The sequence below is a fragment of the Eptatretus burgeri genome, chromosome 2, assembly GCF_056783735.1.
Source record: "Eptatretus burgeri isolate ZD-2024b chromosome 2, Ebu_testis_v1, whole genome shotgun sequence".
NCBI lineage: Eukaryota > Metazoa > Chordata > Myxini > Myxiniformes > Myxinidae > Eptatretus > Eptatretus burgeri.
This window is the reverse complement of record NC_140962.1, coordinates 151,314,046-151,339,247: the sequence shown is the minus strand read 5'-3', so window position 1 is coordinate 151,339,247 and position 25,202 is coordinate 151,314,046. Positions and strand designations below refer to the sequence as shown.

The window sequence follows — 25,202 nt, the reverse complement described above, 5'->3', positions numbered from 1 at the left end:
AGAGATTAAGGTTTTGTCTTCACAAAAAGAAGAACAAGAAGAAGATGAACAATGCCGAGCACTCTGTGAGCAGCGTTCGCTACGCGAGACGCTGCTAAAAACGTCAACACACCATTCAAAAGTGTGCGACCTGTTAACACGGTCCCATTTCGCTAAGATTTTGCATGAAGCACTTTTTACAGGAAAGGTTCAAAGGCAGACCTGTGCTGATAAAATTATTGCACTTCAGAAAAAATGAAACACCCTAATATATATATATATATATATATATATATATATATATATATATAAATATAAATATATATATATATATATATATATATATATATATATATATATATATATATATATATATATATATATATATATATATATATATATATATATATATATATATATATATATATATATATATTACGTACATATACACTAAGGTGGTTCACAATATAATGGTACAAGTAAAAGTTTTCCAAATTTTGCCAGATCGCATTTTGCCTTGTTCCTATTGACATTTTGAACATCTGTACCAAAAATTGAGCCAATAGGACACCAGTAAAGGGTGGCACACTTTTTCACAATTTTTATTGCTCAATCTAAGCTCTATGGACAGTTGCGGAACTTACTGAGTAATTGCTAACATCATGTCCCAAGCTCTTTGCTGTCACTATGAAGGATGCAGCAGCCTGACGATTGGATAGACCCTCTCTGTCCCATGTTGTTGTCAATGAAGCAACAAGTACTTCAGATGAGCCTCGCTTCTTTAATCCTGCATGTGAGATATGGCTGGGCTTGGCAGGCGTTGCCCTGGAAGCGAACTCTTCGTCTGAACCATCTTCAGAGGCTGTTGATGAATCTTGTCCAACTTCTTCCCTCAATCGAGATAGCGTGTGAGTACCTCGGATACACTTATGTTTTGCCATTGTTTCTGCACTGTGTTCAGCTCTTGCGTTTCTCTCAGCTTCTCTTGCCCTCTTTCTCTTATCCTTCCCTTGCTGGACCTTGTCTACACATCCAAAAGAGCATGACATCCGGTCTTCTCTTTGGCGCCTTAGAAATTCTTTGTCTTCTTCGGGGATCTTCAGGTCGAATATGTTTGCTGCAGCAATATCGAAGAGGTCCTGAAGATCCCCTAGCCAAGTTTCACGACATAAAAGAGCTCCATCCGTCTCTCTGTTTTTCTCTTTTATTAGTTTCTTGTAGTCCGCATACAGCTTCTTGATCTTTTTTCGAAGATTGGCATCCGTCATTGTCGGTAAACTGGCTCTCTCCCATATCTTCTTTACTTCATCCATTATTGCTGTTGTGGCCTTTGATAATGCCTTCCCCTCTTCAATATGATAGAGAAGGTGGAGTAGCACTTGCTCCTTTGAGGGAAGGCAAGCTCCTAAAATGGAAGGTAGAGGGGGCTTCTCGAGCAAGTTACATTTCTTTCTTGATGCCATTATTCCTGAAAATAGAAAAAAACGTCAACATTGTGAAAAAGTGTGCCACCCCTAAATGTGCAGCAATTGACTCCATTTTTGGTACAGATGCTTACAATGCCAATTGGAACAAGACAAAAAGCGATCTGGCAAAATTTTGTGAAAAGAAATTTTGTGAAACACCCTAATATACACAAACATCCATGCATGCATAAAATGTATGAATATGTGTAACACACACACACACATATAAGAGTGTGTGTGTGTGTGTATGTATATATATATATATATATATATATATATATATATATATATATATATATATATATATATATATATATATATATATATATATATATATATATATATATATATACATATATATATATATATATATACATATATATATATACATATACACTGTAAATATCCTGGTGTTGGCTTAGTGGTTCGGGTGGTGGCTTGGGATCCTACGGTCCTGAGTTCAAGCCCCGTTGGCCACTGAATTAAAATATACCAGGAGGTTTACTCAGCCTGTCATCCTTCCGAGGTCGGCAAAATGAGCACCAGTGTACTGGAAAGAGGGACACTGCATCAGCGGCATAGCTGCGTCCCAACCAATGATGCAACCAGCAGCCACAGGCTGCACTCGATATATATATATATATATATATATATATATATATATATATATATATATATATATATATATATATATATATGTACATACATAAATAAATAAATGTATACATACACAAATGTACACATACTTATATAATATGTACGTGCATACACACACGTACATACATAATATCTTTTTCTTCTTTCGGCGGCTCCCGTTCGGGGTCGCCACAGCGGATCATATGTACATACATAATATATATGTGTGCAAATGCATACATATACACATCAATCACACGTAAATATATACATATGCACATGCATACACACATACATGCATACATAATACATGCGTACACACATACATAATATACATACATGTGTACACACATACACACATACATGCATACATAATACATACATACATGCGTACACACATACATAATATACATACATGTGTACACACATACACAATACATACATACATACAGACATACATGAGTACACACATACATAATACATACATACGTACATACATACACGCGTACACACATACATAAGTACATACATACATACTACATTCGTACATACATACATAAATGCATACATACATACATACACACATATATACATATAAACAAAAATAAATCCACACACATACACACATATAATAGGTGAATTTCATTTGATGATAGTAGTTATATAGTTATACAACCCACAAGGGGCGGGGCAAATCTCATTTGCATTGTTGTGCACGGGACCGGTCCAAAGAGGTGTGTGGGTGTGTGTGCTCATTGCTTCACTTGCGCACAGTATGGATGCTTCATTTCACCTGTTCGATGTTCCTGCTGACCTTAGATCAAAATGCTGACCATTAACACAACTCACGTCAAAGGCAAATAAACATACCTTTCCCATGCCTGCGTGAGCATGACCAATTTTCACCACCGCGGGGAACGATGGCGGGGTTGTCTGCTGGAGATAAAAACAAACAAACAAAAAACACATGCACATGACATCACATGTAATGCAAAGACACTCACATGTAGAATGGGGCCATTTTGCTGGTTTCCACTTGTGCTGTAACTACATAACACGCATTTCATTAACTATTCCTAGAGACCTACATTCAACTCGTTAACCGAACAAGCCCATCTCATTAAATACATTAATACGTGTCCTTTGGTCATGTGACCGGCCGAAATAGCTTGTTCCTGTAAAACATATTCTAAATTCAGCTGTATGCACAAATTAGAGTACTGGACAGAATGCTCTATGATGCAGCACCCCCAACAGTTATTGCACCAGAATGGCCAATGTAGCAAAGAGTGGATGCTCTGTTGGGGATAAAAACCAAGACCTTGAGTCCGAGACAGATCAAACGTTGTTGACAATTGACATTGTTTTGACAGTGACTCAAACAACGTCGACGTGGAGTCAAAGTTCAAAGCAAAAAACAATTTCCCTGTGAAAATTCCAAAGCGAGCCAAAGAGAATCCGACGCAGCTGCGGCATCAAGTGCACGTGCGGAGAGAGTGGTGGGACATGCAGCTTGCATGCTGGGCTCCTCAAATGACGTCATCAGAGCTGTCTTGCAATGCACCCAGAGCCTAAAAAAAAAACCATCTGGTTGTGTTTGGCTTTGTGGCGGTAATGGGGGGGGGGGGGGCCGTACGTGAAAGGATTGTGTACTTGTCGATAACAAAAAAAAAGCAGAATAGTGGCAAAATATTCAACAAATATTTCTCAAACGGTCCATTCAGCTCACAAGCCTTGAAGCGAAAAGGATTCCACTATGGCAGCCATGTTGGATTTAAAATCGGCGTGTGTTTGGCTTCGGCCTGATGTTTGTGTGTACTTGATAAACTTGATTAAAGCCTGTCCTTGACAAACCTGATAAACTGTACGTGTGGTGTGTGTACTTGATTATAGTTTGATAAACAAGATGCTTTTGCATTCCATTTTATACGAATGCTTTTCCTTGCTTGTCCTTGATAAGCTTGATTATAGTTTGACAAACAAGATGCTTTTCCATTTCATATTGTTCACAGGGCCGCATTAAGAGTTTGCAGGGCCTTAGGCCATTTGAACTGTTCAAGGCTGTATCCAATAATTTATTTCTCCATTCAAATTCAGTTATGTCGAGATTGGTGAAGGTGTCATCCTGAAGCCTGAGGTGCAGGGCCCCGACAAGCGTGGGGCCCTAGGCCATGGCCTAATGGGCCTCTGCCTTAATCCGGCCCTGATTGTATGAATGCCTTTCTCAGACAGAAACATTCGTAACTAAAACGGCATTCAGTAGACCGAATACCTCCGCCAGGCTGAACGGTTTACGTTTTGTATCCTGCTGATAGGCCGGATCTCGATCCAGACCTGAACCAAAATTGAATTGGGTTGTTCTTGTCACCTAAACAACTCGTCCACCAAGTTTTGTTATAACTCCTCCACAAGTTTTGGAGCTATCGTGCGATATCGTTTTTGGAGCCATCTCTCAATGGTGAAGAATCACTTAAGGAATAAAGAACTCCTCGTATCCGGATCCAGATCTTCACCGAGATGGAAATACTTCTTCGTCACACACCCAACTTGTCCACCAAATTTTGTCCGAATCTGTCCACAACATTTTGAGTTATCCTTCCCATAGACACACAAACAAACAAACAAACAAACAAAGAGAAAGATGTTGTGCATAGCATGATACTTGCAAAATCCCTAAAACAAATGTGACCTTAAAAATATTTTGTGGTTGAATTCAATGATCAGATATGCAAATCCTCTTCAAATTTCAAGTAAATGAGATGAAAATTTACTATTTTATAAATTTGGCCTATGTTGACCTTTCAACCTTTGGACCTCAAAAATAATTGGTGGTTGAACTCAGTGACCTGATATGCAAATCTTATTCAAATTTCAAGTCAATCGGATGAAACTTAGGATCTCAGAAATTGCATTTGGCCTACGTTGACCTTTTGACATCAAAAACAATAAGCTTCTTGCTTATGACGAACTGTATCAGATGGTAAAGTTTCGTGAAGATCAGTTTAAAATTGTGACCTGTTGGCAATTGACATGCAGACAGACAAACAAACAAGAAGGCGTCAAGCGGTAGCCTGACAGGTATGACGAAAATTATGCAAATGACATCACTGACACCTTGACCTTTAAATGTATAGTCCAAAAATATTTACATCCTCACTTTTGTTCTTCGGAATCCTCTGGTAAAGTTTGACGAAGAGAGCTGAAAGCGTTCACGAGTTATCACACTCACTGACATACATTAGAGGGCCAAAAGTATGCGGACACCCCTTATAATTAGTGGATTCGGCTATTTCAGACACACTACACCTATTGCTGACAGCTGTATAAAATCAAGCACACAGCCATGCAATTTCCATAGACAAACATTATCATTATAATGTGCCGGACTGAAAAGCTCAGTGACTTTCAACGTGGCACCGTCATCGGATGCCACCTTTCCAACGAATCAGTTAGTCAAATTTCTGCCCTGCTGGAGCTGCCCCGGTCAATTGTGAGTGCTGTTATTGTGAAGTGGAAACGTCTTGGAGCAACAACAGCTCAGCTCAAAGTGGTAGGCCACATAAGCTCACAGAACTGGACCGCCCAGCGCTGAAGCGCGTAGCGTGGAAAAAAAAAAATCGCCTGTCGTTGGTTGCAACACTCACTAACGAGTTCCAAACTAATTCTGCAAGCAATGTCAGCACAAGCACTGTTCGTTGAGAGCTTCATGAAATGGGTTTCCATGGCCGAGCAGCTGAACATAAGCCATGCGCAATGCCAAGCGTTGGCTGGACTGGTGTAAAGCTCACCGCCATTGGACTCTGGAGCAGTGGAAACACGTTCTCTGGAATGATGAATCATGCTTCACCATCTGGCAGTCTGATGGATGAATCAGGGTTTGGCCGATGCCAGGAGTACGCTACCTGCCCGAATGCAAATACCAACTGTACAGTTTGTTGGAGGAGGAATAATGATCTGAGGCTGTTTTTCATGGTTCGTGCAAGGCTCATTAGTTCCAGTGAAGGGAAATCTTAACGCTACAGCATACAATGGCATTCTAGACTATTCTGTATTTCCAACTTTGTTGCAACTGTTTGGGGAAGGCCCTGTTTGGGAAGCAAATGCACACAGCGATGTTCCAACATCTAGTGGAATGTCTTCTCAGAGAGTGGAGGCTGTTAAAGTAGCAAAAGGGGGGGGGGGGGACCAACTCCATATTAATGCCCACGATTTTGGAATGACATGTTGGATGAGCAGGTGTCCACATACTTTTGGCCATGTAGTGTACATACATACATACATCCATACATACATACATACAAACCGACATATGACAGACACATGGAAATTTTCAATTTTCGTCATAACAAACACACGAGACAGACAGAACAAGTAAAATAAACATAAAATGTCATTACCCCCATTGTTTTAGTAATTTTGCCGTTTGGAGTTCAAGGGATAGACCATATTTATGTACAACTAAAATGGCTGCCAGTCTACCAGTTGGCCATCTTTGATCAGATCAGACAGATCAGACAGACAAACAGACAGACAGATAGAACAACACACGTGACCAACCAATATATTTGAAAAATCTTCCATTTTTGCAAGTAACAAACAGATCGACAGACAGGGGTGAAAACATAACCTCCATCCACCTTCAGTGGCAGAGGTAAAGAGCTCTTATATGGTTAGGTGGTTATACCACACTCGGTTGTCATGAAATGTCATGGTTGGAGCGTCCGCTCCTTGTCGAGGTCAGCGGTTCAAACACTGGCCGAGTCATACCAAATACTTTAAAAAATGGTATTTGCTGCTTTCTTGCTTGATGCTCAGCATTTAAAAGGATAAGAGCACAGAAATTCCTCCTTATGAAACACCCTGCTGAGTGTGGTGAGAAAGGCCAGGCCATTGTTATGATGTTACAATTGTACCGAGAGTGTCCCGGGAAGTGATGGCACTTTCCCCAAGCCTAATGGTTGTTTGTCATGTCTAACAGTCCTGTGTTGTGTCTCTTGTATTCCTCTGAATGTCCATGTGTGTGAGATGCATGTGGCAGCTCCAGAACGAGCCTGAGCTCCTGCAAACAAAAAAAAAAAAATCAGAGAAAAAAAAAATTGCTGATGGAATGTGAGAACAACTACACAAAGTACAGAACTTATCAAGAGATAAAACAGATAGTCAGAAGTTTAATAACACAGCACAGAACCTATCAATAGATGAATACATGTGCCAGCATAGGGAGCAACAGTTCAGATTAAAACAAGTTTTCTCGAAGGTTACAAAACGACACCAAACAGAGTTGATCAAAGACAATAAAAACTGGTAAAAAAAAACATTACTCGGTTGCATTGCTGTGTTGCCTGACTGTCTGGACACAGCTGAGGTTGTCAATCCACTGGTGTAAACCCATGGATGGGGTTGTGGACCCACCGTTTGGGGAGGTTCCAGACTCAAAGGGTTGAAAACTCTATGAACAAGTAAAATAGACATAACATGTCATGGCCCCTGTAGTTTTAGCGATTTTGCTGTGCAGAGTTAAAAGGCTACCGGTATTTATGCACAACTAAAATGGCCGCCAGTCTACCAGCTGGCCATCTTTGGTCAGATTGCAAAATAAAGCGAGGTTCATATGGATGACATCATGTACTGAGCTTGTGCCAAGGTTGAACAAAATCGGTGAAAGCACGTCCGAGAAGTGGTTGAGAACGTGTTCAACATCAGACTTTTTACAACTAAAATGGCCACCGGTCGGCCATCTTGGATCTGATCTCGAAAAAAAGATGACTTCCATGTGTAAGCCATCATTCGATATCTACCTGCCAAGTTTGAATAAGATCGGTAAACGCATGTCTGAGAAATGGTTGAGGACGTTTTTGATACCGCTTTTTTTTTTTTTACAACTAAAATGGCCGCCAGTTGGCCATCTTTGATCGCGTCACAAAACAAATTTTTTTTCACTTCCACAAGAAAATGTGATCATTTTACAAACACTCCACCGTTTCCCCTTGCACATCTGAAACATAACGGAGTCACACGAACATTGCACGATGAATGATCAGCATTACTTGCACCGAGTCGAGGAAATGAGGAAACTTCTTTGCAGCTCATGTGTGACCGCTTTGGATGATGCAACGGTGTGACTATAAACCCAAAGACCAGAAAGTGAACGAATTGGTGCCTTCAACCACAAGTGAAAGTGTATTTTGTCGCCATGACTGCAAACACAGCTGCTCGTGTGAGGTTTGATGAGAATCTCATGAGAAATGCAGGAGGGGTAGGGGGAGACTTTTGGTGTGCAGGAGTGGGATAGAAATGTGGGTGCGATGGTGCAAAATAACCACCGAACCTAAGGAAGGAATCTTGCACCCATCAACTGATTGGGGGGTGGCGGTTACTCTCGGGATGTCCGTTTCCTCTGGAGTTTGAAAGTGTTCGAGTTCGAAGTAGCCAAAAATTTAGACAGGTGACCCAGTTTGTATACAGTGATGATGATGAGGTGCAAGAGATATGGGAAAATGCAGGAATGCTATGTTTGCGATCAATTTCAAGGCACTTAAATTGCCATTAATGAGTGATTCTATTACTTAGCCAGGAATTTGTGTTGAAAAAGGTAGCAGGTTAATGGTTCAAAGCAAGAACCTTCAATTCACCTTTCATTGTGCTTTTCAACCAAAGGGAGGGACATCAGGCTAACTGATCAACCAGGAGGGACTCGACGGCACGTTATGAGCTGTCCCAACTAGTTAGTCGAGTGTCAGGCCTGGACAGCCGATTCATGAAAGACTTGAGCCAAAAACTTCCCCCTCCAAACGTTCAAGAATGTGGGAATAATTGTGGCCATGAATGACGAAGCAGAAGAAGACGCAGAAGAATAAGAAAGAAGAAGCAGAAGATGCGATGTCTGCACATCTTTAAAAAGGTCCCTGTATATGGTGATTCAAGTCCATGAGACAGGGATTGATCAGTTTGATGAAAGAGTGAAATTTTTTTGGTGTTGTAATACTTTTACACCAATATTATCTCAACACCAATCCAATAATATATCCAATGAGTCAGCGTCACACCTTGTGGGAGTGTTTGATGACAGCTTTCCAATGTAATCCGCTCATTTAGGTCATTGTGTTGATAATTATCGTAGGAGGTACCATATCTATTTATTACATACGCATATATATGTATTTGTATGATATACCAGGAGGGGAAGGAAAATGGGGAGCATACGGTGATTGGAGGGTAGGGGCCATGCGTAGTCAAAATTCGACCACGTACGTAATAAATAGATGACCACGAAACTCAACGGTGCATTACGTACATATTGTTTCGGAACCCTTGTGGATGGAGGCGGGTGGAGTGGGTTTGTAAGAGAGATGTTGGGAGTGTCGATCGGGACGATCTCCTCGTCCCATGCTTGGAACGCAATTGGCCGGGATAACTTTTAAGGGGTGTGGTCAAAAGTATAAAAGTATCGGAGTGAAAGATGTTTTCAGGAAAGAGGTGAGCCTCTCGGTGCTTGGGTATAGAATCTCTACTCTAATTTCATTCTCTTACCTATTTTCGCTTCGACCCATTCCCGAGTCTCTCCGCAGCCCAGAGCAAGACCAGCAATGCCAGGATCTTTGGCTTTCCTTTTGGCGATATGCGTGCTCTGCCTCCATCAGCAAATGGCCCAGGCGTGCTCCTGCTATCCGACTCACCGACAGGTGAAATTCTGCTCATCTGACATTGGTAAGGCTTGAGCTCAAACTTTGCTTCCTCGCATTAAACTTTCTGAAAACGTTTCCAAATTTTTCTCGAATTCCATGTGCAATTGTGTTCCCAAGTCTTTAAGTGCATGAACCATTTGATTATCAATGCAATTTTTTTACCTAAATGGAAACTAGGTAATTAAAATGCGTTAACACATCAAAGACTAAAATTAGTACAGGTCTGAGGAGTTGGTGTCGTTTGAACAGCATCTGGAAACTTCAGAGATGGAAAATTTCTCGGAGTACCTGAAAGTACAGATCCCCTAAGGTGAACCGCATCGCCGGAATGCTTACCAAAACTACAAGCAACGTACAATGCATGATAATCATAACAAAAACCCGAAGACTTTGCTTTTAAGATGTTGCCGTTATTATTTTTACCTCCACCACTGAAGGTGAAGAAGGTTATGTTTTCACCCCTTTATGTCTGTTTGTTACTTACGAAATATAAAGATTTCATAAGTATATTGATGACTTCCGTCCTCTGTTTGTGTGTTTGTTTGTTTGTGTGTGTGTGTTTGTTTGTAGGCACGATAACTCGAGAACGGAATAAGCTACCAATGTCAAATTACACCACGTGATTCAGGAGGGTGATGGCTAGCGCTGATTAGATTTTGGTCAAAATCGGTCAAAGGTCAAGGTCACGGTGAGGTCAAACATAATTCCGTAAAATCATGTGGAAAAATGGAGTATTTTTGCTTCGGTCGACGTTACGAGTTCGTTTTAACTTCAATTTTAATTTTGTCTTCGGTTTTTGCAATCGCTTCGGACGCTTAAAACTTGGTTGTCGAAATTCTGGTAAAAATCGGATGTTTTGGAGACGTTTCAAGATTGTATAAAAAATATTTCACTCGCCGCGTCACGGCTCGTCACGTGGTGCAGCGCGCTCGAGCAGATGCGGCGTTGAGTCACGCAAAGGTTTTGCGTGTGCGCGCTGATGGTGTTTTCGATAAAGATGGTGTTTAAAAGTCATTTTTTTTATCCCAATAAAGGTTATCGTCGCATGCCTGACTCGCTAAGCCATCGGATTATGTAAAGATTGTTGGTGGATGGCCGAATATTACGGTTTTGTGACTTTGATAAAATAATATTAAATAATTGCTTGGAGAAATGGAGATTTTTGCTTCGGTCGATGGTACGAGTTCGTTTTAACTCGGATCGCAATTCTGTTTACACTTTTGGTAACGGTTAAGTATGCTTAACACTCAGTTGTCAAAATTCTGGTAAAAATCGGATGTTTTATAAGATTTATGTCGGGTGTCGTGTCTGAGGCTTAACTGAAGATTATGCTAATGAGGGGGATTGTAACACATGGCATTACGCGCTCGTTTTAAAGTCTATTTCAATCCTGTCTTCAATTTTGGTAACGGTTAAGTATGCTTAACACTCGGTTGTCGAAATTCTGGTAAAAACCGGATGTTTCATGAGAGGTTTGGTACAGAATCATTGTAGAAACTTCTGGTTTGCGTCGCTACCTTCTCTCGAGACAGCTTTTATTAGACAACGTCAGAGGTCAAGTTGATGATTTCTTAAGTACCAGTCTATGACTGCTTGTTTGTATGTTTGTCTATCTGTTTGTCTGTCTTTGTGCAGGATATCTCAAAAAGTTGTGGACAGATTCGGACAAAACTTGCTGGACAGGCTGGGTGTGTGACAAGGACGAACTGATTAGATTTTGGTGAAGACCTGGATCCGACTAATAACATTTTTGAGTGATTCATCACCATTGAGAGATAGGGCCAAAAACGATATATAGCATGATATTTCAAAAATGTATTGGGCTTCATGTGTTCTCATGGATCAGGCATTACATGGCAGAGGCATGCGCTCTACGCCTCTACCGAGTGTCCTTCTCGTTATTCATTTTATTTTAAGTGAACGTGTCGAGGCTGGTGAAAGAGCAGGCAAAGAAAGAAACAAAAACAGGGTGCACCAGACAAAGTGGGGAGAAGAAAAGAATGTACGGATGCAACACGGCATGAGGGAAGGAGTTGCAAGTGAGAGGGGACGGGACCTCGGTGAGTGTAGCAAAGGAGAGAGAGAGAGAGAGAGAGAGAGAGAGAGAGAGAGAGAGAGAGAGAGAGAGAGAGAGAGAGAGAGAGAGAGAGAGGGAGAGGGGGAGAGGGAGAGGGGGGAGGGGAGAGGGGGAGGGGGAGAGGGAGAGGGGAGAGGGGAGAGGGGGAGAGGGGGAGAGGGGGAGAGGGTTAGAGGGATAGAGATAGAATGAAGTGGCAATGAGCAGCAAACTTGAAATCCTGGAGTGAAGAGCATGAGATAACACACATTTGGATTACATTCCATGGGTGAGAGAAGAGAAAGATGAATGAATGAATGTAAGTGTCAAGTTTAGGCATTTAGAAAGTAACAAGGAGAGGATTTCTGGTAGACTGCACAAGGAGGTGGCAGAGTCGAAAAAGCGAGACCAGAATAGAGCCGGTTAAAAAGCTGGAAAATCACCTGGGGCTGAACAAGTAGTAGACCCTGGGATATCCAGGTCGCAAAATGCCAATGGAAAAAGAAATTGATCATCCGTGAGATTTTGAAGTTTCTGCCTTGCCCCTTGTTGCGTCACATGGTTCTCGGCCAAACGTGGACAAAATGCTGTTTGATGGGTTGTAAACCTCTTCTTTCATCAAAATAAACACCGGCTTAGCGTGCATTACATGTGAAGGTCAAGAAAACCAAACCAAAGGAAAGATTTCTATTCCCACAAGAGTTCGTCGGACATGGATTGCTGTGTGCACATTAGCACAGCTATTCAGGCAGATGAGCTTGATCCTCACAAAACTCTCAATTCCAAGTGCAACAGTGTTTGCAAAACTTTTCTCCATAATCAAAACATTTTAAGCTGGTCTGAGAGAGTCTCGTCAAAACATTTCTCACCGCCCACCCAAATTCCATTGAAAGAGTGTTGTGAGTGAAACTGAAGTCTTGGTTTGTACAAAAGTTATCATGTTGTTGTTGTTGTTGTTGTTGTTGTTGTTGAATAGCCCCCGGACAGTTCTCCCAATCAAGCCCACAGCACGGAGACAACCGATTGATCTCCCATGAGTGACCCAGAGATCCCAAACATCTCGGGTGGTGTACCCCTGACTTCACAAAATCAGGGCCATGACACAGTTAGAGTGAGACAGAGACAGACAGACAGACAGACAGACACAATGGGCCAGTTCATGGGGACCAATCGGCACTGACTGTGACTGCCTTGCCCTGATAAATCTGGGCATCAGGGACTAATGGGGAAGATTTGCCCCCCCCCGCTTGCATTGGGGGTACAACCACCACAAAGAGGGCATCCCCGATAGTTCCAGTTATCATGTTGATGATAACTGTGGGTGTATGCAATCGGTACGCAGATGGTCCCGGTTATTTTCTGGATGTGTCTGATGCAGTTTGTACAAAGTGTGCAAGAACCAAGATGGCGACCGATAGTGGAAATGCCGTGGCGAGGTGATGACGTTGAACGTTGCCAAATTCAATTGGTAACACCACCTCCTTAGCTCTAGGGTTACCAAGAGTGCAATGGTAAGCAATGCATCTTATAATTAGGCACATCGATGGCCCTGATTATATGCTGGATGCGTCTGATGCAGTTTGTGCCGAAGTGTGCAAGAACCAAGGTGGCGATCAATAGTGGAAATGCCCTGGGAAGGTGATGAGATTGAATATCACCAAATTTAATATGGAACACCACCTTCTTAGCTCTAGCATTACAAAGAGTTCATTGGTAAATCTCGATGCTAACAGCACTACCAACATGGAAATGGCATGTTTAGGGGTATGGTGGCAGCTTCCTGGTGAGGATGCTGGATTAGTATCTCAGAGATTTCCCTCATATATCAATATTGAGGAATGGGACTCGAAATTTCGAGCAACTGAGCATTGTGTCGGCAGAATGACCATTTCGCTCTTACAATGTTAGATAAAAAATATCCAGCTGGCTCATTAATGATCTCCAGGAAGCCCTGCATGGTCAAACATATATATGATATCGGTTTTCTAATTTGGATGACATTCCATGCTTTCAAACTTTAGATGACGGAAGAAACTTTCAAACCAGAAGTCACCACCGTGTACGATAGCTGAAGAGCAGGCATGGCTACATCAGGCATTTGACAACTGAGTGGCAGTCACCCGAGACTGCAGAGGCATCATGTTGAGTGTCCTCTCAACAGGGAGGAGAAATCGTGACTGCAGTCATGTGATGCCTAACGTGACTCTTGGGAGATACCCAAAACCTGGTGCACGATCCCCGGTGAAGACCACTCTGTGGTCGAAACGTTGTACCTGGGCAAGTAGTAGCCTAATTTAAAGTCTGCATCGCTATTCCAGAAGACAACTTAAAATCCCCAATGAGGTCCTACCAACTGAGCAGCTACTCATCTCGGAATTTTTGACAGAATTGACTTGCTACCTCCAAGCTTGAGTCAAACGTTAATGGACGGATCTTGTCCCAATACAAGCTCATCTCCGAAGTGCGGACAATTCCTCTCGGTTTGGACGGACAATGTCTTCCTTTGAAGCCGCAGGATAATTACATCTCCATTTTCTGCCCCACCAACAAAGACGTTGCACTGCTGGGGAAAGGATTTGCCAAAGTGGATACTTTTACCTCCTTTTAAGCTCGACCTTTCACCTTATCTAAACTGAAAAATGAAAGATCGTCGTTACCGGTTCTGAGTGTTTGAAATGTAAGAGAATAAATGGATGCTTTTATTACTACTGTGATAATAATACAGTAAACAAATTAAAATTTTTGTTTTTGTTTTTGTGGTATTGGTCTTGTGGATGAGTTTGAACATAAATCTCATGTTGGACAATCTGTTGCGAATCTGGAAACCATGAGCACACAACATCCAGGTTCCTCAAGCTCAGTTATTTCGGTAAGTATGTGTTTCATAGATAGCTTCCCATCCCTTGTCTAATGGGTAAATCAATGTAAATGCGCTGTGATTTATTTTTTATAGTTGGGAAAACTTCATTTTCAGCGACGAAAACAGAAAGAGATTGTTGGGGTGGTTCTGCAGCGATGAAAACAGAAACAGCCATTAGGGCGGTTCTGCAGCGACGAAAACAGAAACGACCGTTGGAGTGGTTTTGGAGAAAACAACGTCAACCCTCTTCCCCGGGATTTTCCCTGCGCGCCGGGGAGGGGGAGGGTCGAGCGTGCTGGAGCGCATAAAGGGGAAGCAAGCGGAAAAGGAAGAGAGGAAGCGAAAAGCGAGGAAGGAGCGTTCATCTTGAGAGCATTCCCGTCGTCGTCATTGTCGTCGTGGCCAGAGAGGTCTGGGCTGGTCATGGCCATCTTGAGCGTCTTCTTCCTCCTTCTCCTCCTGAGGATTGAGCTTAAGAGGGACCATCTGCCACCGGAGCCGGAAGGGTTGCCTGTCGTCGCCGGAGAGAACTGAGTCAAGGTTTGGTGGCAAGGACAGGCACCGAGCGGAGTCAGGGAGGCCGGGTTCGGCTCGCCTCTCACCGGACCGAGTCAGCCTGAAGACCGCACGAGGCGGATAGGTCCAAGTTAGACCCTGGTCTTCAGCTCGACTATCCTCCGGGCTGAAGGTCCTAATAAAGGCGTTAGCCACCACTTCGTGTGTGTGTGTGTGTGTGTGTGTGTGTCCGCGGGCCCATCTGATAAGTAGTGAAATGTTAAGTGCTTTTGCCTGTATATTATTTGCCTTGCTTGATATTCGGTTTAACCCTGCCTCTTGCGTGCTCCCCTCCTCCCCCATTATTGTGAATAAATATCCCCTCTTGTTAAATGTATCAGCTCATTTTGTGTTTCTTTCATTGGTTCGACATGACGCGTGTGTGAGGATTAGTACGGCCGTTTGGGTCGGCAAATTGTTCATTTGGTCCGGCACGACTTTGGTAATTCCGCTCGGTTACGCCGGATCCGAGTCGGCGATAGCGACTCAATTCGGACAAAGTCGGCCGAGGGTGAATTTCCCCGGTAGTTTGGACCACATGGGTATTTAGGTAAATTGAAATTGGCAATCGACCATACCCCACGTGGTCTATCTATTGGCGCGTTCGGTCTGATAGAGGACCCGTCGGCTCCGGAGTTATCCGGGGGACGACGTATACATTCCGGGTGATAGGCGGAGTCGACCCTGCAGCTCCATCTGGTGGTCGTGCTCGCAGCCGATACCCAGCCCCGCAACAAATCTTCTTCGTCATCGTCTTCTTCTTCTTCTTCTTCATTGGGATGCAATGGGCAAATCAACAGCGTGTATGGGATTTGAATCAAATTTTCCAGCATTGTCAGCCATATCCTCTGATGCGATCCTCCAATTGGCCAAGTGATTAAGCTGGATATGTTTTGGCGCTAAATTAGGCGAAAATGAAGGCCTTGCTCTTGTGTGAAGAAATGTAAACGTATCGCACACATTGTCAGACAAAAATGAGACTTTGTACTTGAACGGTCATCTTAGCAACAGTAAATCTCTGTCGAGTCTATTGTCTAAAAAGACGTCGTCAAGTCTGGGTCTCAGTGCGGAGGGTTGAGCACTGGTTCTCACAGCTTTGCCAGATGACATGATGTGACTGTGCCGGCGAATCCTGCAATGTTAATGAGCAGAACAAAGGAATGGGACAAGGCAACCTCCCCTCCATCAAGTGTTAGGTGTTGAGGAGTCTGCTGCACTATCTGTCACGTGTTTTATGCATACAGTCTCCTGGAGCCACAGGTTGCTGTGTTCTGAAGGAGAGGGTGGGAAATGACAATAACCTGGAAAATGGGATAATGTGGGGTAGAAGAGATGAGTATGGATGGGGCATGACCTGAGGTAGTTGTCTTGATTGTCCTGGCTGCCCCCTATATCTGTTACCTTGGGTCACAGACAGGTTTGTAGGTGGCAGACACCATGTATTGGACAGAATGCAGGTGGTAATGACCTGTGTGGATTTGACTTTGCACCTTGCATGTAACACACGGACGTTGAAAGACTTGTATTGGGACATCATGAGCTACGTTCTCAGATGAGAACACGAAAACAGGTAAATCCAAGTTTGCATCAAATCGGGAATGCATGCACAGGTATTCCTGAATAATCAAAACTCGGCAGAGTTTCCTACTCTATAAAAAACAAAAACAAAGAAAAAACATCATTTTTCCCAATATCTCTCTACCTCCGCTACACAAAGCAGTGCCAAATACGAGGTGAACCCTAACCAGGTAATTATTACGTAGTCCTGTTGCTCAGACAAAGGACCTACCTGTCCCCCATCCAAAAGGACCGGTGCACCGAGATTCTGCACCACTTGCTGGCACTCCCTGAACCAGTGGGTTTTCCAGGATTTCCACTGGTAATGGTATGGAATCCAGGAATAAACTGCTGTGAAGCGAACATAATGAAATTATGCATTGGGATTCTCATCAGATTCCATGAGAAATGACGTGATAGGTATTCCCGTTGAATCGGGACGATCGAGCGGTCTTCATCTATTCTCTGTTTCTTGTCGGCTTGCAGTCAGAGTGCTTGTGGTTGAAGAGAATAAAGAACTATCACAGGACCAACGTCCACTTCGAAGCTACACTGTAATACTGAAGAAGGTGAGAGATATCCTTTAGTGTGTGTGTGTGTGTGTGTGTGTGTGTGTGTGTGTGTGTGTGTGTGTGTGTGTGTGTGTGTGTGCGTGTGTGTGCGTGCGCGCTCTTCTCTTCTCTCTTTGTGTGTACAAAACAGAGGAATCTGACATTCACACAACGCTTTGAGTGTCGATCTCGCTTATTAGTGTTTTTGACGTGCGACTATGCGAGGCGTTGTTTGTGGAGTCAAATCCTCGTAGGCCCAAGCAACTATCACTTGCGACCTGGGCCCTCTCTTGGGTTTTTATTGACTTATTTTTTCTCTCTCTCTCGTGATTTCCCCACTACCCCTCACAGATCTACCATTTCGCTCGGAAAATGAATCTAATAAAGATCTACACACCATCGTCGGGTGCCGCTTGTGGCATCCATCTCACGCTAAACGAGGAATATGTGCTGGGAGGTAAGGCCTTGCCGTCATGGCGCCGTCGGGCACGGTGGAGGGCTGTTGCCATGGATATGTGGGGTGGTTGACCATTTGGCTTGACTTTCAATTTGCTTTCTCTTAGCGGCAAATGGCTCTGAGCCATGGCTGAGCTTACCGCGTGCAATTATTAAACGAGCTGTCTGGTGTCGACTTGTTGTTCTTTCCTTTGTTGAATTATGCCGGAGAGTGCATAACCGCGGTAATTGCACGTGTGCACTTGCTGCTTGCTTGCTTGCAATTGGAAGTGACGATCCGAGATGTACAGCCGGCTCTGAGCAATTGGGGGCGAGGGAACGTGGGCAGATGTCGGTATAAATTGACACTGCCTTCCTTTCCAGAGAGGCAATCTGTCGACCGCAGATCTCGCAAGACCCAAAGGGAACTTTGTTTGAAGCTCTCTGTTGAAACCTCATGCTGGTTTCACTTCAAAAGAAGGCAGAAGCATCAGGAATTTTAATTCCAATCGTCTGGAGACTGAAGTAGTACCAAGAGAACGTGCATCTTTGCTTATGGAATGTCGGTTAAAAAAAACAAAAAACAACTAAAACCCAGGTGGCTTGTTAATGGCCTTTGGCGAGGGGGTAATCACCTCAAGCCACCTGTTCTGATGTGCTGGTGGGACATGGGACATGGTTATTGAAAGCAATGTTGTTCACACCTCTCAGTCGATTGTGACCAGAAGTTAAAGGTTTATGAGTCTGCGTGACGTTGTCCATCTTGAGTGGAAAGCCTCCTCCTGCACCTTTGTCTGAATATGGAATTAAAGTAATAAAACGCTCTGCAAGAAGCAGACATGCTCAAGTGCAATTAAACTAGAACGACACTCGGTGGACCGCATACCTCCACCAGGTGGAATAGTTTGTTTTGCATCCCACTGATAGGCCGGATTCTGCATTTTAACCTGAACCAAAATCCAATCAGCTTGTTCCTGACCTCTACCCAACTTGCCCATCAAGTTTCGTCTGAATCCGTCTAACTTTTTGAAATAACATGCTATATATCATTTTTGGCTTTGCGGTTAAGGTGGCTATCTTGGGACCTTAAGAGTCCTGAGGTCAAGCCTCTGTCGACCGTTGGATTAACACCACGTCGGGTTGACTCAACCTGTCATCCTTCCGAGGATGGAAAATGAGTGCCAGTGTCCTGAGATAATAACCATTTGGAGTCACCTGAGTCTGAGTGACGGGCCATCCAGGACTGTACTCCTTGCCAATGAAACTGCCTCCTGTTAGTCCTATGCGCCTTTACGGCGTGAAAGAAGTATTATTATTAATATCATATCACTGTTGGCCCCATCTCTCAATGGTGAAGAATCACTTTTGACCCCACATCCTGAAGCTCACCTGTATCAGGTGCAACAGTCACTCAAACCCCCTGCAGACTGCCTTAGGCACTGATTTTTTTTTTTCAATGCCTTGAACAAATTTTGGTACATGCTCGTGCATTTGCTTGTTCTCACATGCTGCGTGCTTTCATGGTAGATGCATCATCAGCGGGTTGTTGTTACTTTTTTTATTTTTTTTTTAAACGAATGTGGGGCTTGTGTTTTAATGGGTCAACGATGGTGAGTTTACTTGGTACCAGGCATGAATGTTTAGTCTGTTTGTTAGATCCTTGCCATCCTGCATCAAGCGTTGATCATGCCAAGACTCGATGAGACATCGGCGAATTGGTGCCATTCTGCAATCTGGTTTCCTTAGCCGGTTCTATATTCGAATCGGTGGAAAGCGATGAAATGAAGCGGAGCAGGTCTCAAAATGAATTGAATGCGATACTTTTGATCAATCTGAAAGAACGAGATGTTCACAAAAATAAAATCCTGGGCTACTTGCATTGTAGCCTTCCGTGAGAGCAGCAATGTGACGGCACTTATTGCCACCCAAGCTGTGTTTATTTTCGGGGTCGGCATCCTTTTGCATTGCAAAGCTTATAGTCAAGTTTGAGGAGCACGTTGGCCTACTTGGGCTGTAGTTTATAACAGAGTGCAATCTGCTGAATAACCACATGCATCAAGGTGGCCATCCTGCTCCCGGCTTATTCTGCAAGCTCTATTGTTCTAATCTAAATCTACTACATCCCAGGATTCCGCAAACTGGAATCGCCATTCTGGCTTTGTCCTCCGAAGACGATGCTTAAACACGGATCCCTGTTAAAATCATCATATTTTTGATTCCATAGTGTCGTTTGAACTGAATGAACAACCTAACTATACAAGGTGCTACCTAGGAATGTGAGGACTTGGAACTGTTACTCCGAGAGATGAAATGGGTCCTTCATGTGCATCATTTCCTTGTATCCGTTTTGTGAACAGGCAGAGTGAATAGCGAAGGGAAATTTATGGTCAGGTTATGCGACCTGGTACTGGAATGGAACCGCCTGACAGTTTCAGAAAAGTACCACATTGAGCATTTATACAAGAAGGGCTGCGGCTGTAAGGTGAGATCATGCAAGTGCTGTGATTTGTAATCAGAAGTTGTGGAGGAATGGGGGGGGGGGAGGGGGGCAGCTGGAGGGAAACCAAGACCCATACACATATTACATATGCAAAGGGATGGAGGAAATTGGATGTTCGGATGGCAGCAGCATTGTATCCCAATCCGATTAACAAGCGATGGTGAACGATCTGCAGTGACAACACAATCCAAAAGAAAATGGTCAATTTGCAAAATGTTGAATGGACGATGAATGACCGTAATATGGTTTTCGTTGACGTGTCACCGGTGTTGTTAAAACGACCTCAATGTTGTTTTGCAGTCATTGACTGGGATCCTCCAGGCATTCCTTCCCCTCCTTCTTCTTCCTCCTTCCCCGGAGCTTAATCTTCAACACCTGTCCCACTTCAGTGCTAACTTAAAAAAACTGTTGGAAAAAAAAAATTGGTAAATGGGAGAGGGTAACAAGTGTTGACGTGCAGCAAGGGGAAAATGTTGGGCATAAGATTTGGTGTCAGGAAAGGGAGGGGAATGTTTGGGATGGATCAGATTTCTTTCCATTTTCGAGTACATACGAGGAAAGCCGAATGTGGTTATTCGTACGTGTAGCTACAGATATTAAATTGTTGGGAAGAATATTTTTTTGCTCCTGGAAAAGCTTCAAGTGACTCCAAAACAGTGCTCAAGTGCTAAAAAAAAAAACAAGATGGCGCAGGATGTAGATTCCGACAAAGTAATACTTAGGTTATTGAGGTTGCTCCGTTGTCAGGCGGGTAGACAATGATTTAAAAAGCCTCTCCAGGAAAGCGATGGTTACCTGGACCGGCTTCGTGTAATGTTGGCCGACTCTAGTCTGTAGTCTCGACGGCGATTTTTAAACGGTCATGGCCGTCCCATGGGATGAATGTTAGGATTGGAAAGGGCCAAGAGAATGTGAGTGAAGCGAATGGTACCGTGAGCAATTTGAACCACTGCAGCCAAATTGTTTGGAATGATTAGTCTTTGAGATATCCATCATATGTTACTTAAGGTGAATCTTGAGGAATTTGTGGGGGGGGGGGGTTGGTCCTGGGTGGGTTGAGAGTCTAAAACTGACTTTTGACTATCTTTAGATCTGGAAGTACAAAGTGATTGCTTGGATTCCAGGAGAAAAAAAAAAAAAAACGATGTTCTTGTTCCATCCACCCGAGAATATATTAATAATTATCGAAACTGGGAATAGTCTATGATTCTGTTATTTCGTGTGCACATGTGGCAGCTGGTGTGCATTGTTGCCTGGAATGCTGCTGTGGTGCTGGTGCAGTGACCCCTATAGGTTGGAGCGGGACTTTGTGAATTTTTTTTCAAGTTGTTGGCGACAGCTCGCCTACTTTTCGCCAATAACACCAGGGGACCTTCAACGTCCACCAAATGCGAGCAGACTGGGCACGCGATTTGAGGTCCATTTTAATTGCACATAAGGTACACACGTCTATGAATCACCCTGCCTGCAAAACCCCAGGATGATAGTTGAAAGCTGGGCCAGGATTCAAACCAAGTCTAGATAGCTGAGCTGAGTGTGCATACCCTGTCCTGGTAGCCCAGTCTGTCATTACACATTAATGTTGGAATAGAGTTATATCAACAATAGTATGCAGCTGGGTTCATTTTCAAAGAAAAACGTCCATTGTGACCCTTCAAGATCTTTCTTACGAAGAGCCGCAAACTTTATGAAGTTGGAATTCAGAGCACCAAAAGTACTTTTTCATGGGATTGATTGCATAAAAGAGTCATTAGTCACTCGGTGGTGTGGAAGTTCAGTTCAGTCGGGAGCGAGCTCACTTCTGAGGTGTCTGCTCTGTTACAAGCTATTGAGTCATGCAGTTCTAGGATATTGGTTGTTGTCCTCCAGAGGGTTGACAGGATGGCCTCGAGGTATGCACACTCACATCTAGTTTGTCTAGCCTAGGTTTGAATCTTGGCCCGGCTATAAACTATCACCCCGGTGTTTCACAGGTAAATGTCATTCATCAATGTGTGCGTGTGTGCCACTTGAAACTGGGCATCCCGTCTGCTGGCATTACTTGGTGCATGTTAACAATCCCGCGGTGTCCTCCGCGAAGAGTCGGTGAGCTGTCACCGGTACCCTGAACAAATTACAAATTAATGTCCTAATCTACAGAGGGCACTGCATCAGTGACACAACTGCACCCTCACCCCTCAGCCAATGATGCTACCCCGTAGCCTTGTGCTGCATACGGAAGGAGAAGAAATGTTTACTGGGTCAAAACAGCCCCAAATTGTAGAGAAAATGTAGCACTTCTTCTTCTTCTTCTTCTTCTTCTTCTTCTTCTTCTTCTTCTTCTTCTTCTTCTTCTTCTTTTTTGTTTGAAGCCTTTGTCATGTCGATGAAAAGATGAGGTTTTCTTTGCCAAACCTTTTTTCGTTCACTATTTGCATCTCTTCCTTTCCTTCCTGTGCAGATCAAAGGGTGCCTCAACCATCCATGCCCAGCAGCAACCCCAAAGGAATGTCTTTGGAAAGATGTCGGCAATACTCTCCCCTGCCTTCCGTGTAAGGATGGCACCTGCCAATGGACCTGCGACTTCCCGTTTCCCAACCAGGTCGGTTTGAAAAACGCCATCGAACCCTGACGTGGGTCCCAGAACCTTCGCAGGAACGGCCTTACCATTGAGCACGACCATACCCCCTCCCCCCCCCCCACCGCACCGAGATTATAAATTATTTCTATATTCTTCGAATTTCCACCTCCATAAAGCTTCATTTAAAAACAAAATGAGGCATTCCACATTTTTTATGAGACCACCTTCTATAAGTTACTGAGCGCTAGATCTGTAACACCTAGTGTCATTTGTAACGTATTTTGCATGGTTACTTTGTGATTATCCAGGCCCACACTAATGATAGTTCCACAAATGTGATAAAGGGTCTTATCATGGGCCGGGGTTCCACTCGTCCTTTTATTTTGGGCCTTGAAGGGGCTTCCGTATCTCTGAATACGTTCTTTATTATGAGAGATTATGAGAGATCCTATTACGTCCCTATAGTTATGGGCAACATGGTGGGCCCGATTCTCATCTTGGAGATCATGTGCTTTTTCCTGGACAGGGTCATTCCTTGTTGGCTGGGTCGCAGTTTTGTCATCTCTCATTGTAGTAACTCCTTTGAAAAGATGTCGCCCGTAAAGGCAACGCTATTTGTTAACAATGGATTAAATGAACAGGACGTTGATCGAGGTGTGCTGATTGCTGTAGGAAAAGAGAAGAACTTGATGTTTTGGGAAAAGGGTCTAAATTAAGAGTCTAAATCTCTAAATCGAAGTTGATGCCGAAACAAGAGTCTAAATTAGTAACGTGTGGTTCCTAATTTAGACTCTTGTTTCGGCATAAACTTTTGGAAGGCCAAATCGCCAGCATCAAGAGGCCATTCGAAACACAGCCCCCCCCCCACCCTACACCCCTTGTGTACATGGTCGAGGCTCAGGGAAGGGCTAGAGCAGATTTGAAAGAGGGTAACACAACAGCGGAGTAGAAGAGAGGGTGAGATCAAGGGAAGAGGGAGAAAAACACACGGGAGGTGAACAAGCTGCACACGAGCTGGAAAAAGAAGAAGGGGGACATGGGGACGAAACAGAAAAGGAATAAAAGGAACAAAACTAACAAACGAAAGGAGGTGAGGCAGAGATGGGAAAAAATCACAGTAGCCTTGAAATGGGGACATTTGGGGGGTACAGAGGAGATCATGAGTATTGCGGGTTTATTTCCAAAGCCCGAGCCACACCTGGGGATAATTCGTTAGGTGAGAGCTGCTTTTTATTTTTGCAAAATGTTACACCTGCTCTAAGTTGGTGGCATGCCAAGACGAGCACATTGACCTGTTCCATCTGACATCGTCGCACGGATCCACCTTTGCCGAGATGACCTGGCAGCTCAGGTAGATCGTTCGTGAAAGCATTGCGAGCTGCCGGAGTTTAATGTGCATTTCCTATGAGCTTGCAGTTTAATTTTTTTTTGTTTTTTGCTGAGCTTGGATTTGAAGTTGCTGTTGATGGAGGCACATTCTCTGTCAGTTTGGAAAGTCTCGTGTGGGATTTCAATTTATGGTGGATCATTGACTTTTAATATTATGGGATGACATAGAGGTTGAACAAATAAAAGAGATGAAAATGTCATTTGCTTCATTGTTATTCCGAAGAGGACAACTTGTGTCTGGTTTCAAGTTGACTTCCTTGTGGAATGGGATCCGATTTGACACCGAATAAGCCGACTGTCTGTCGCATGGCAAAGAAGGCAAGTGTTACCGACGGTCAAGCTCACCATGGCATGATGGCTTGAGTAGAAGGTCTGCTCGATGAGAGGAAACTTTTCGGCTCCCAATTGCTTGTACATCTCAACCAGCTGTGAAAACTGCAACACAGACGGCGTTTGCGTAAAGTTCATTTGAATCATTCTTTTTTTTTTTTCTTTTCGTCTCTTCATTTCTAAAGGAGACAATGAGCCTGCACATCAATGTTTACTCAACATTATCCATCCAATTAGTCTGTACAGCTGGTGTCACAAACATGCAAGATAATGACCGTTAAAAGCGCAGAAACGGAAGGAGCTTTCAAGCAGTTCTTAGGAGTCTGAGCAGATTAAGAAAATGGATTTCTACCCTTAAAGGGCAGGAGCAAAAGGTTAGCTGGGTTTACACCAGCCTATCTCACACTCAAATAGCTTTTGCAAAGTGTTTGCACAGCATACCTGACCAGCATACAGAGAAACAAAAAGACCTCTCTTTGAGAGTTCCACTTCATGGAGATGCCATTGGTGACCAAGCTTAGTTGATGCTGCGGCTGCGACTACAACGACTAATACTTCTGATTCTGATGTACCATACTCTGTTTAAGAGCGTCGGTGTTGCTGGAGCAGTTGCTTGACAAGGGTTATTCTAGTTGTTTTGGCA

General features: G+C 43.4%; 2 protein-coding genes across 13 annotated transcripts in view; one reads left to right on the top strand and one right to left on the bottom strand.

Moving 5' to 3' along the window:
* Positions 1 to 25,202, bottom strand: part of LOC147033550 (synapsin-2-like) — a 235,970-nt gene that overhangs the window by 80,862 nt on the left and 129,906 nt on the right. For 9 of the 12 annotated variants that reach the window (XM_085855416.1, XM_085855425.1, XM_085855434.1 and 6 more), the window contains 2 exons: positions 24,575 to 24,664; positions 2,952 to 3,017 (listed from right to left, as the gene is read on the bottom strand). In XM_085855416.1, the coding sequence (XP_085711542.1) occupies positions 2,952 to 3,017; positions 24,575 to 24,664 (156 nt within the window). The remainder of the gene's footprint in view (positions 1 to 2,951; positions 3,018 to 24,574; positions 24,665 to 25,202) is intronic. The other 3 variants (XM_085855361.1, XM_085855384.1, XM_085855393.1) reach the window with 3 other exon arrangements.
* LOC147033551 (metalloproteinase inhibitor 2-like) lies at positions 9,509 to 24,427 on the top strand. Its single transcript, XM_085856296.1, has 5 exons — positions 9,509 to 9,788; positions 17,281 to 17,363; positions 17,697 to 17,802; positions 20,138 to 20,262; positions 22,721 to 24,427. Exons 1-5 carry the CDS (start codon positions 9,668 to 9,670, stop codon positions 22,889 to 22,891), a joined length of 606 nt encoding a protein of 201 aa, XP_085712422.1. The 5' UTR covers positions 9,509 to 9,667; the 3' UTR covers positions 22,892 to 24,427.

Bases quoted from the DNA above. Each gene is read 5' to 3' on its own strand.
- LOC147033551 (XM_085856296.1), top strand. From the start codon at position 9,668: ATGCCAGGATCTTTGGCTTTCCTTTTGGCGATATGCGTGCTCTGCCTC. The intron at 17,803-20,137 runs GTAAGGCCTTGC...TTTTGTGAACAG, and splicing joins CGAGGAATATGTGCTGGGAG to GCAGAGTGAATAGCGAAGGG. The intron at 20,263-22,720 runs GTGAGATCATGC...CTTCCTGTGCAG, and splicing joins AGAAGGGCTGCGGCTGTAAG to ATCAAAGGGTGCCTCAACCA.